This window comes from Alligator sinensis, unplaced genomic scaffold (genome assembly GCF_000455745.1).
Source record: "Alligator sinensis unplaced genomic scaffold, ASM45574v1 scaffold820_1, whole genome shotgun sequence".
In the NCBI taxonomy this organism is placed as follows: Eukaryota; Metazoa; Chordata; order Crocodylia; family Alligatoridae; genus Alligator; species Alligator sinensis.
This window is the reverse complement of record NW_005842428.1, coordinates 1,278,329-1,291,931: the sequence shown is the minus strand read 5'-3', so window position 1 is coordinate 1,291,931 and position 13,603 is coordinate 1,278,329. Positions and strand designations below refer to the sequence as shown.

Sequence of the window (13,603 nt, the reverse complement as noted above, 5' to 3'; positions counted from 1 at the left end):
TTTCAATCAACTAATCAGAGTATGAATAAAGCATTATGGACAGACAGACAGATTAAGGCTTTTATAATATTAGAACTATGTAATACTAGTACAACTATTTAGTTCTCTAATAAAAGATATCAGATTTACCACAAGAACCTTGTCTGCCTGTTGTTCTTTGAAGCGTATTTTTATTTGGTTTATAAAATAGTTAGGATTCAATAGAAAAATCCTTTTATAAAGATTTCCTTTAAAGTTATACACAGCAGAGTAAAATAAAGCATGTTAAGTCATTGACAATCAGCTTGCAAAATCTTTTGTGAGAAGCATTCTAATGAAAAATGCCAATGAATGACTGAAGGGTTCATTAGAGACTTTGTAATGTTTGTTTTTCAAATTTGTATTGGTTTTTTTTTTTCTTTCATTTATTTGTTATATACAAATCATAGTAAGCTCTTTATTTTACTTTTCAGCACAATGTTTGGAAGCTCCTGCTTTATTCTCTTCCTGTCTGTCCTCCTTTTGCTTGTTTCTTTGAATTTCAATGGAGCTGAAACTAACATAGCTCTGTGTTATTGCCCATGTTTGTAAACTGGCATCATTAAAATAATCCAGTCATGTCACCCCAGTCCTCAGAACAGGAGTTATTGAATTAAACTCTTTCTCCTGGCTTGTTCTGTAGTACTTGAACACTAAGAATTCCAAGTTCTATGTAGTCTTACTTTAAGGTATTGGTCAGGTGTTGATTGCTTTTTAAGATGATTGCTTTCCTTAGAAATGAAAATGTGAACACTGTGTCCAGGTGCAACTTTTCCAAAAATATTTGGCACAGCAAATATTTGAACTTGTAGGTCAGGTGGGATTGTTGGTGTGTGGATCAGTTTTCATAGCAGTTCAGAATTCACCTCTCCATGATGCCTATGAGAACTAAACAATAGTTATGCAGCTGGTGTACAGTGACAACTATTTTTGTGCTGATCACAATATCTTGTTATTCGCTTGTGTTCTGTTGTGCATTCTCTTAAAAATATAAACTCCTAAGGACAGGGCTGTCTTTGCATTCTGTAGCAGATAAATATAAAAATGGAACCGAGGCCTCTTGATTATTACCACAATATAATAATCAAACACTGCCTTTCTGATGGAAATAGAGCCACGAGGAATAACTAAACCAAGACTGTGTGACCTATGCTACAGCTTGTCATGTGTGTGCTATTACAGCAGTGTGGAGTTTCCTCTGGGATATTCCTGAAAACTTATGATTTGCACACAGAAAGAATCTGGGGTTATATTTAGAACATGGCTAGGGGAATAAATATAAAACTTGTTGTCTAAGCTGCTGGAAGGTGTCCGGCAACTGTCAGGGGACTCTGAATTTATGATGAACTGTGCTTTGCAGTTATAATTACATATTAGATAAATCAGTAGCTTTCTAAAAAATACATATTTTTGTCCTTTTGTTGTTTTGTTTTTTAGACATAAATATTTTTCAAAAACCATTAAGGGACCTGCATTTGAAATTTCAGAGAATAATCAAAGTTGTTAAGCAGCTTGTATTCCTTTTTAAATGAAAAAGAATGGAGCTATGGCCATGTTAGGATTTTTCTGTGGACATCAGTGAAACTGTGGTGTATTCAACTAACTGAATAGAAGCTAAAATACTTGGATGTACTTTTAAAACTGAGGAATCATTAGGTCAGATAAATATAAAATCATGAATCATGATTCTTGGACCTGAGAGATCTGTTAACTTTAATGTATGTGATAGTTAAATTTTAACTATCTTGTCAGAGATTGAGCTGCATGTTGGCATGGTTTTACAGACTTCTGAACGTAACTGTTTCTCTGCCATTTACAGTAACTGGAGATTGTTTATAGTTAACTGGAGGTTGCATCTACTTTGATTGCTTAGTTTGAGCCTTGAGTTCACAAGTCACCCAGCATGGCAGTTGAATTAGGCCTTATCTGCATTCAAGAGCATTATATATAAACTAGCTAATTGCCCATCAAGAATGATCGAGGGGCGAGGACAGAGTACTGCCACCCACAACCCACGTCGCCACCTCCTGTGGGGTCAAAGCTTGCCCACCTATGCCCTCCATCCCCCTCTGCTATCACCCCTTGAGAACTCCCTTCTCGTCAGTCCAGAGGCAGAAAAGGATCTTGGAATCATTATTGATGCGAAAATGAACATGGGCCGGCAGTGTGGGGACATGGTCAGGAAGGCCAACCGCACCTTGTCATGTATCCACAGATGCATTTCAAACAGGTCCAAGGAGGTGATTCTCCCCCTCTGTGACACTGGTCAGGCCGCAGTTGGAGTACTGCATCCAATTCTGGGCGCTGCACTTCAGGAGGGATATGGACAACATGGAGAGGGTCCAGAGGAGGGCTACTCGCATGATCAGGGGGCAGCAGGGCAGGCCCTACGAGGAGAGGCTAAGGGACCTGAACCTGTTCAGCCTCCACAAGCGAAGGCTGAGTGGGGATCTAGTGGCCATTTACAAGCTAGTCGGGGGGGACCAGCAGGCATTGGGGGAGTCCCTGTTCCCCCGAGCACTACCAGGAGTGGCTAGCAATAATAATCAAATTCAACAGAGATAGAAAAGTTTTCTATCTCTGTTGAATTTATGCTCTGTGGGCAAGGCAGGGGCCCTCAAAGGGACCAACTTCCAAGAGAAGTGGTGCTGGCTCCTACCCTGGGGGTCTTTAAGAGGAGGCTAGATGAACACCTTGCTGGGGTTGTTTGACCCCAGTACTCTTTGCTGCCATGGCAGGGGGTCAGACTTGATGATCTGCTCAGATCCCTTCTGACCCTACCTACTATGAAACTATGAAACCCCGTGCCGCTGGCCTGCCCCCACTCCCCGGGCCCTGCTCCTTAGGCGGCAGAGCACCACCATGACAGCAGGGGTGGAACAGGGGTCAAGCGGTGCTGGCCTCACCCCCCCCCCCCCCCCCCCACCCCCCCCCCCCCCCCCCAACCCAACCCAACAGTCCCCACTATCAAGATGGCACTCCACACTGATTGGTTGTTTCACTAACCAATCAGAGTGTTCCAAGAGCATTACAGACAGACAGACAGACTAAGCCCTTTATTATATAAGAATTTTCCCTTATTGATTCCTTAGTATTGATAATAATCTTATTATAGATAAGGCAGCTTTAGACATTTTTACCACTAGTGTCAAACTTGCTTCGACAGCAGAATGCTTGGTTCATCCGTAATGGAACTTGGTAGCATTTTGAAGGGTAGGTAGAGTTTGATACATTGTGGTGTCTCTAGGTGCTGATTCTTTGTTTCCTCACTCATAGATTTCCTGTTCATTCTTTTGAAATTAAATGCTGAAAATTACCATTGTATAAGTGCTTTTATTAGATTTAGAAGTTAAAAGAAATGTATTCACAATAGTTGCATCAGAGTTGTAACAATCTGTTAATGGGGGAGAAGGAAATTAGAGCAGACTCTAATGACAAGTGATTTTAAGAATATTTAGACAATTCATAGCGCTTAGGGTTGGAAGGGACCTAAACAGATCATCGGGTCTGACTCCCTGCCCCGGGCAGGAATGAGTCTGGGGATGTAACACCCCAGCCAAATATCTGTCCAGCCTCCTCTTAAAGACCCCCAAGGTATGAGAGAGCACTACCTCCCTTGGGCCATTCCAGAGCCTGGCAGCCCTAACTGTAAAGTAATGTCTCCTGATGTCCATCCTGACCCTTCTCTCTAACAATTTGTGGCTGTTATTCCTAGTAACTGCTGGTGGTGCCCGGGGGAACAGAGCCTGTAAACCTTCCATTCCATGTAAACCTCTTTTCTTAGTTAGGTCTTGTAGATGTATAGCACTACTATGCTAGTAATGGTAACATCCCAGCATAAATTGTTTGGGACTAGCACTTTCTTTAAGTCTAAGTAGACAAGAAAGTGTGAAAGGGAAACAGACTTAAGATTTAAAGGAACTTGCTGTAATGGAGGGCTTCTAGCTTCTGTTACTTTAAGGGGGAGAGAGGGCAGCACAAGTGGTCTAATCAGTGGGTAACTGGAGCAGAGCTAGCTGCCAGAGAGTAAGCAGCAGAAAGACATGAGCCTATAGGTGGCTACTTGAGAGCAAGCTGCATTGCAGCAGGTAAAGGAGAACAGTACAGGAGGAGCAGGCTAAGACTATGGAGAAACCTCTGTGTATGCTTGAGAAACTTTGTTGGAAAGGGTGGTGCACCTGGGGAATACAAACCAGCACCTGAGCCTGAGGAGGCAGTCTGGCTCTGGCTGCTTCAGGGACAAGGAACTCCTGAAACCCAAGCTGCCAGAGGCAGCCCATGACCCTAGCATAGGGGTAGGCAAAGTCCAGCCAGCAGTGGACTTCATTTCCCAGCAGCCCCTCCCTGCATGGCTGGGGCCAGTTTCCATGGTGACCCTAGCAGCAGTCATGCTGTGACAACACAGGGCCAGGGTTTCCATGGAGACCAGCCCCAGAAACACTGGCAGGAGCTGCTTTGGAGCGGGGCTGGGATCTTGCAGCAGTAACAGCATGGTCCAGAGCCAGGGCAGAGCCACCATCTGCAGCCTCCATGCTGGGATGTGCAGGCAGTGGATCCTGGCTCTGCCCCGGCTCCAGGCCATGCTGTCATGGTGTCAACAAGCTGGGTCAGAGCCTGGATCCGCTGCGTGCACATCCCTGCTTGGAGTATGGAGGCTGCAGATCGTGGCTCTGCCCTGGGTCTGGACCATGATGTCACTGCTGCAAGATCCCGGCCCAGCCCCAGAGCAGCTCCCTGCCCTGCCAGTGCTGCTGGGGCAGGTCTCCACGGAAATCGTGGCCCTGCGCTATCACACTGGGGCTGCTGCTGGGGTCTCCATGGAAACTGGCCCCAGCTACGCAGCCAGGGGCTGCTGGGAAATGAAGTCCATCCATCAGCTGGATATGCCATTTTGCCCACCCCTGCCCTAGAAGCTATGCTGAGAGGTGGGGTTTTGTGAGAGAGCAGAGACCCAAGATGGGGTGAGACTTAAACTCAGTTGGCTTGTATTTTAAGTTCTGTTTATGATCAGATATTTGGGTGTGGCTACAGGGTAGGATGGAGGCCACTGGTAGGGTGCCTGAGAGGCACTCCACATTATAAAGGGCTGAAGCCAGGGTAGAGGCCTGCAAAGGTCTGGGACCCAGTGGGCCGCATAGGGCTAAAGCTAAGTAGTTTAGAGGCTGGAGATAGCAGCCCTGCAAGAGTCAGAGACTCAGTGGGCTGAAACCAGTATACAACCAAAGGGCCCAGTGAAGGAAATAGTAAGACCTGTGAGGCACAGGCATAGTGCTGGGGGCAGCTGGAGGCCACAGTTTAGTGCCCTAAGGCAAGACTAGTACCAGCAGGGTGAGAGTATAATTCTGAGATCTGATTAACCAGAGTGAGAGGGGTAAACTGAGGCTCACTCCAGCACCCTGAGGCAGCTTCCTTAAGTACTGTAACATCAAGGTGCAGCAGGAAAGGCAGAGAAGGAAGGGTACCCTGAGGAGCCAGAGTGGGGCAGGAATTGTACAGCCACTAGGGTGCTTCACTTGCTCACTAGAGATGGTCATCCAGAGACTTTTTTTCAAACAATCTAACCATTGCGTTCCTAATTGCTTAGTTGATTTTTACCCCACTCTATCTAAAAGGCTCAGAGCAGCTTACAATAAGCAGACAGCCCATGGAGAGGATTCCAGAAACAGCATCCCAAAACCCAAGAACTCCAACCCCCTTCCCCAAGCACTGCCTGTTCCCAAAAGGTCACACAGGCAAAACCTTCCCACCAAACCCAACTGCCATTTGCAGCTGCTATTTGCATTCAGTTACAAGAAGCCATTTCCCATCCTGTTTATTTTCCAGTACCAACCCACTGACTCCCACCACCTTGCCTCAACAGCAGGGGAGATCCCCTTCCCCCTGATCCAAGCCCATACCCCTTATCCTGCAAAGGGGCTTTGGCTGTTCCCCACCTTAGCCCCTCCAAAAATGTCTAACTTTTCTCCACTTCACGTAGTATAACACCAAACCCCAAAGAACCTCAACAACAACAAAAAAGAATAAAGACCCTTGGTCCCTGCAGAAGGACTTGGACCCCACTTTAGTGTCAGATTTTGGCGGCATCCATCCAGACAGGTCTGCTGGCTTTGTATGTATGGCCTGTAGGGTGGCAGGGCCCTTAAGTGGCTATAGTGGTGCCTGGACAGGGGCCCCAGCCCAGCCCCAAGAGGTAGCAGAGCGGGGGGGAAAGGGAGGAACTACTTCATTTTCTACTCATTCATTCTGACCATGTAGGGCCTTCAAAAAAATTGCTATTTTAAAACACAAGGCAGATTCTTGAGTGTAAACTGCTTTGTCAGCCTCAGTGAAGGCCTACATCTAAATTGGAGTACTTATGCCTATATAATTCTTGAGGATTCTTAGTTCTTTGTAAACTAGCTCTGAGTGATCTGCCTAAAATGGTGTTAAACAAGGGGATGTGGGAGGCAATTGAGTAGGGACCAAGGGGGAGGGAAGCAGGATTAAGTTATATTTACTAAGTATGGAGTACTTGCCTTCAGTTTCACTTTCCTTTTAACATAGGCTTTTGGTATGTATTAACAGATGTAAAATAATAATTGTAGTATGGCCAGTGCATATCAGAGCCGGTCATTTTATGGAGTGCTGTAGCGAGAGAACTTTCAGATCTATGACCATAACATACTAAGAAGTTGCATAAATAAAAATCTGGAGAAGTGTTAACAGCTGAACCTGTTTGAAGCTGCACTGTTGACATGACTTTTTCTTTTGTGTGAAGGTATGAATCCTAAAAAGCTTCTCAGATTTACTTTTTTTCTCTCCTTTTGAGTATTTCTATGTAACTATTGGATCTGTGGACTTGCTGTAAGAAAATTGGGAAAAGTCAGGGTAGCAGATCTATACAAATTTTTCACAGTAGCATGGTTTCTCCCTAATATATATAATTTCTGTATCTATTCTATCTTCTAATACAGGGTTATCAAACTTCAGTGTGGCCAAGGGCCATGTGTGGCACCACCATGAAGCTTCTGGGCTTGCATACTGCTTAGGTTCTTGGTGGCAGAAGCAGCCTCCCTCCCCCGCCCCCTCATCCTCCCTGGAACTCATGGGCTGCCTTGGTTGTCCTCTGTCAGTGATCTATGACTAAGGTGACCATAAGGAAATCTGGGACAATGTCTCTTTTCCACCCCCCCTCCAAATCAGTGATGCTGCTGCAGGCAGAGTCCAGTGGGCAGGGGCACAGTTACAGTCCAGCGTGGAGGAAGAGCTGCCTGGTGCACAACGTATTGCACCTTGCTCCAGGACTCTCATTTTTAATTTTTGCCAACGGTCTGGGACTGGCCTTTGAAATTCAGGACTGTCCTGGGCAAACCAGGATGTCTGGTCACCCTCTTGCATCCCCACCCCACCAGCCACATGGCAGTAGGAGAGTAGGACGCTAGGGCCTACAAGCTGCAAGTTTAACTACTCGCGGGCTGTATGTAACCCACAGGCCACCAGTTCGACATTCCTGTTCTAATAAAAACCAAAATGAATTAACCTAGCTAACCTAACCTAATTAACTAATGATGATTGGTTGGTTGTTCAGTGCTTATCTCTTGCACTTTTGTTACTGTGAAGCTAACTTACTAAGGTTTTGTGCTACAATTGTAGTCTCCAAAATAAGTGCTCAACCTGAGAGTTTATAATCCATTTTGCTCCAACAGAACAAAACAATGCTACATGTTAAGTAAAAAAAATAACGGGGTTTCATACCCTGAGAGAAAACCCCAAACCCCTTGGGGGTTTCAAAACACAATGTGTTTTGTTTTTTAGAAGAAGATTTGAAGATATACTTTTTAAAAGTTAACATCTTTACAAGAGAGATTCAATTCTTGCATCTAATGGGATAGGAAATGGCCCTGGGTCAGATTTGGCCCCCAGCACTGTGTCATTTAACCTGCAAGTTTCCCTATGGCCTTGTATACTAGATTGGGTGCACAGGGTGGTGGGGGCCTGATCCCATCAGGCAGGGTGTCCCTATACCACCTATCTAGCCCATGGGGACAAAAGGTTGAATGCCACTGGAACAGGAAATAGAACCACTGAAAAGCAAATTGTTAGGTAGCATGATTAAACAAAGGTTTTCAGAAAGATCAGTCATTTACTTCAGATTGTTCCCCAGTACTATGAAATTCAAAGTAGATCAATAGATTTGCATTCTTTTTAAACAGAGATTTTTCTGGTGTTATCCTTTCAAAAGCTAGTTTTTTATTTGTACTTGGTATGTTTTAGTATAATGAATGTGTACAGGTATAGTACATTCATCCATCAAAGGAACAGTCTGATGCTCTCTTGTTTTGCTTTTAAGTGTTTTCTTCCTGCTCTTCTGAAGGAAACAAAGGCTACTTTTTAACATTTTTGTCTTTTATTACAGCAGCAATGTCAGCTTACTTATAGGAATTGTCTGAAACGGAACACTGTCATGGTGGATGTAGGCAAGTGGTCAATATTTACCTTACTTTCACCTCAAGAAATAGCATCTATACGGAAAGCATGTGTATTTGGCACATCAGCCAATGAAGCTTTATACATAACCCAGAATAATGAGGTAAGACTACAGAAATGAAATGTCTTATCCACTTTAACTGCAATTCTAACTTCTTTGAGTACTTGTTAATAAACAAATGTTCTATTCATGAAATTGTATATTTTAAAATGAAAAATGGTGCAAATAACGTCTAAATGTTTGAGATCTTACATGGAGATATGACTTGGACAATGGAATAGAAAGGATACATGTAAAATTTTGTAGGTGATACAAAACTTGGAAGGGTTTGCAGAAGCTCTAGATAATTCATCATTCAAAATAATCTTGATAACTTGGAAAAGTGGTGTTATTCATTTTTCATCTGGTTGATTTTGGACCAGATGCAAAGTACTATACTTGAGATGGAGAAATCAAACGCATAAATACAAAATGGGGAATAACTGGTATGGTATCCATACTACACAGGAGGATATAGGGGTTTCGGTGATTCCAAAACAAAATCAGAAATGTGATGTGATGCTATTGCAATAAAAGGTAAATATCTGGGATGTCATCTAAGAAACTTTTTACTATCTTTCATAACGTAACTTTCTACTCAGTGCCACTGAGGCCTCTGCTTGACCCCCATGTCCAATTTTAGCTGTCATTCTTGTTGCTGTTTCCATTTTTATTTGCTCTAGCTAAAGAATTACAGCCTCTACAGTTGTATCTTTCCACTGAAATCACGTTTCCCCCTTTAACCAAAACCAGAATTGTTACAGCTTTCTTATGAAAGAGAAGAAATTGCACAGTGCTATAAGCATAGATGCACAAAAAAGATGGAAGTTATTTGATCTGATTTTGGTACTTCCACACTAAAATTTCACCCTTAAGCATGCAACAAAAATAATCCAGGCTAAATCCAGATAAGGACTTGTGGACTTTAGGTGCCCAAGTCCAGAACTGTGATCCAGAAAACTGCTCTGCAGTTTGTAACCCTAGAAGCACCTAAACCAGAGGTGCCCAACCTTTTTGAATGTGGGGCCGGATCATGAACTTTTTATCACCCAGTGGGCCGGCAAGCCATATTCAAAGACCTCACAGGAAACAGTATCACATATTCCCCCCCCCCCGGAAACGAAAGTACAGTGTTTATTTTCATTTCCTGTCACAGCACCTCGGGCCTCAGAAAACAGCTTGGAGGGCCGCATGTTGGACAAGCCTGACCTAAACTCATTATGTGCCTCTCTGAATTTTAAACTTCTGTGGGGCCCAGAGTTCTGCTTTTGGGCATACCCAGAAATCTGTGGTCTGAGCAGTTCTGTGCCTTGCTCCTACTTAAATCTGATTTAGGATCCAGGAACTAGGCAGTGCTTCCTCAATCTTGTAGACATGCTCAGAAGATCCCTAACACCAAGTGCGCCAGTGCCTTCACATAATGCAGATATAGTCACTCAAAAAACTAACAAGCCCAAGAACAGTGATGGTGGTGTTTGCCTATTATGTAATATTCTAGCAGTTGGAGTACCTACTGAGAAAGTGAGAGCCATGCTCAGTGACTCCTTCAGCCAGAAGGGAGTTCATATCCAAATTCAAACCCATATCTTTCACTTTGCAAAAGAATGTCCTAACCACCAAGCTGTAGGCTAGGCCAGAGTTGGAGTGTCCTAAATATTAGATTAGTGTCAGGTTCCCTAAGGTAGTGTCTTGTTCCAGTCCTGTGAATTTTTTGCAATCCTTTCTGCATATTGGAACTAGGGATGTAAATACCTATTAATTAAGTACCTGTTTAAACTCCCCTAATGTTATCAGGTAAATGGTTAACTGATAGCATGCGTCTAACAGGGACTGGCCCCCACCTGTACTTGCTTGTTCTTCAGGCAGCAGCAGTGGGCTAAGAAAACCCTTCTGCTGCTGCCACCAGAGGCTTTGCAGCACTGTGGCAGGGCTCACCGCTGCTGCTTGCAGTGGGCTAGGAAAGCCCTTCTCCTGATGCTGCCAGGGGCTGGGGCCAGCTGCAGGCAGCTGCGTGGGGTCCTGCCACAGCCCCTGTAAAGCCACAGGTGGCAGCAGCAGCTGGGAAAGCCCCTCGCTTGCTGCTGCTACCCGCACATAGCTGCCCAGGGGCCAGGATCATGCAGCTGTGCCAGGTTCCATAGAGCCTTGGCCTGGTTTGCTGCCAGTAATGCTACCTGGTTTGCTACCAGTAGTGGGTGTACGTGTGTCTTGGGGTGGATGGCAGGTAAGGGGCCAGGGTTGTGCTGCTGCAAGGATTGGGCCCCTCATGGCTCCCCTGTTGCTTCCCTGTTGTACTAGGTACTAGTCCCCACAACCACCTCCTCCTCCCTCCCTCCTGGCTGCCCAGCCGCCATCAGGGGCATGAGGTCACTTCCCTTTCCCACCCCTTCCTTACCAGACTGCTCTCCATCCCACACTAAACAATAACCAGTAGGGCATTACTAGTTATTAATATGAGAATGGTTAAATGTTTACCTGTACACATCCTTAAATGGAGCAACTTCAACAGGAGAGGTGGAGGGTGTCTTGATCCCGCTCCACTCGTAGCGTATAGTTTGTCTTTTAGTGCACTCTACTTGGACATGAGAGAGTGGTTTGAACCCATTCCAGCTGAGGAATCCATTTAAACCTAGGTCTCTTCTGTCTGAGTAAGAGCCATAGGCGACGTGTAGGGGGGGCATGGGAGCACGTGTCCCTCCCCTCCCCGCCCAAGATTGGCCCTCGCTGGCTGGGGAGTGGGGGTGCCGAGTGAAGCACTGGCCAGTGCCCCCCTGAGATTGGCTCTGGCCAGCACTGAGAGAAGTGTTGGTGGAACTTCCAGTTCTGCTGCCAGCACTGTGATCAGCTGCTAGGGAACCTCACCCCCCTTCCCCGCAATCGGCAATTGGCCACTGCTGCCCCCCAGACTCTGGAGGCACCAGTTGCCCATGATAAGAGCAGTAGGCATAGATGGCATTTTTACATGTGGTCTGAGGCAGGGGAGGGGGCACTTTAAAGCTCCGTTGACGAACTTTTGTTAAAGTGCCCCTGCCACTGCTTTGAGAGACAGGGACCTTGAACACATGAAACACCTAGGCTGCTGGAACATGCTAATTAGCAATCTTCAGTAGACTCGATTAATTGATGTCCCATGTGTCTACCGGCATCCCAAGTGACTCCTTGTGTGGGTGGGTTTTAAAAGAAAAGGATGTATCCTACTTGGTTCTTTCACAGGATGGATGTATATGTACTGTGTGGGAGATTTTTGTTTTCCAAGTTCTGGCTGAACAGAGTTGCTTGCCTGGAGCCCTGAGTTAGGTGCGTAAGAGACAGAGAGGGGTGGGATTTCAAACATCCCTGTTCTGAGTATTTACCTGAGTATTTTCTGCTGATGAGCCCTAGGCAGCCTTATACCCAGCTCTACTTGTACATTGTACAAGGAACCTTAGCAATTCTGGAGTTTGAATTCAATTTGGGGGCTAGGCTCTAAATGGTAAGGATTGCAGCACAAGTTTTTTATTAGTTCTACCCCTTTGAATTTTTAAAGGCCTGAGAGTTCCAGTAGAAGAACTTTCATTAGGGATAGTAAATCTTTTTTTCTGTTTACACTGAGCAAAAATGTAAACTGGGAATTTGGAGCTAGTTGTTCAACCAGCTGTTAAGTTTGACAGGACAACAACAATGTCGCCCATGGGACACTGGAGTTAATGGCAAAACTCCAACAGATTTCAGCAGAGCCAGAATTTTTTCTCATGTGCATCTCTCTTCATACATATAAATCTAAATGGATTGTCTGAACGGATTGAAAGGAAAATTGCTTCTTTTTTTTTTTTTTATTTACCCAGGGGTTTGTTTTTGGATTAAACTGTAGTAATTGTTTGGGGACTGGAGATAATCAGAGCACAATAGTACCAAAGAAATTAGAAGCCTTATGTGGAAAGAAGATTAGCAGCCTCGGTTACGGAAGTGGACCTCATATTGTACTTAGCACTGAAGGTAGAAAATAAATATTTAGTATGTAAAATATAAGTTACCGATTCTTTTAGGATAAGCAAGAATGGAATCAGAGAGATCTTGAAATTCCAGTATAGTGGAGCTTTTGTGGGATTTCTGATGCGGGGCAAGCAAAGATCACATGCAGGTTCTTCCACTTGTCTAAATTTGTACTTCTGTCAAAGACTTAGGATTCAATCCATTGATTACTGAAGTCAGTTCATGCAAGTTTAAGCATCTGACTCCAAATTTGTGGCATGATGGTGATATCATTATTCTCTTTGGCATCAAGGGATGCAAATGGCTAGTTTTTAGAAATTAATGGTCAATTAAAATGCTGTAGCCAAATGCTGTAGTCTTTGGAATCCAATTGTATATACAGCATTTTCTTAGCTTCCAAAACACACAACTCTTCTAAAGGAAGAAGGCAAGTGTTTTCAATACTGGATGGGTAAGAAAAAGTGGCTACTGGAATAAAATTGGAAATCAGACTGTAAGATCAGGATGTAAAGGTAAACACTAGTTTGACAATGCTGACCAAAAGGTTTGGGGCTTTGGGACTGTTTAAACCAAACATAATTTTTAGATTTTAAACAGTTGTTTTAGGTTTGGCCTAGTTAATGCATATGAGCCTGAATGATGGAGCGTAAGTTGTTTTTAATAAGTTGGTGTCATTTTATTTTTGGTAACCAACACAAATGACTCGTTCATTTTCTCTAAGTTTTTGCCTTATTCTTTTATGTATTTACTAATGCATTATGAGCATGTTGAAATGAATTACCGTTTGGGAAAGGTGATATTAATAGTGATTCAACTTTTCATATGGCCTCATTGGGCAAAACCTTCTTTCAACATGCCTTTCGTCAAGTTAAGGCAGATATTTATTTAGTACTTTTTAACAGGAGTCAGAAAAGGGGAAAACTGCAGAGAGTGAATGGGGGCTACTTTGGAAAAGAATTTCAGTTCCAAGAAAGAGAGGGAAACTGGTTGAAGTTTTGGTATTTTCCACACAAAGTTGCTTTGTATGTAGCTTCCATTATTGGATAGGAAAATTCATAGGTTTGAAATTGGGGGGGAATGGCTTATATTTATACTGTATAGTTAAGA

General features: G+C 44.0%; 1 protein-coding gene across 7 annotated transcripts in view; it reads left to right on the top strand.

Moving 5' to 3' along the window:
* The first annotated feature begins 8,383 nt into the window (after nucleotides 1–8,383).
* Nucleotides 8,384–13,603, top strand: part of LOC102378721 (RCC1 and BTB domain-containing protein 1) — a 45,110-nt gene continuing 39,890 nt past the window's right edge. For 3 of the 7 annotated variants that reach the window (XR_003095622.1, XM_014522984.2, XM_025211756.1), the window contains exons 1-2: nucleotides 8,386–8,587; nucleotides 12,349–12,499. Coding sequence is in view for 5 of the 7 variants with exons in the window: in XM_014522984.2 (XP_014378470.1) it covers nucleotides 8,462–8,587; nucleotides 12,349–12,499 (277 nt within the window). In the remaining 2 variants the exon portion in view is untranslated. Of the gene's footprint in view, nucleotides 8,588–12,348; nucleotides 12,500–13,603 lie in introns of all 7 variants that reach the window. The other 4 variants (XM_014522986.2, XM_025211757.1, XM_025211758.1 and 1 more) reach the window with 3 other exon arrangements.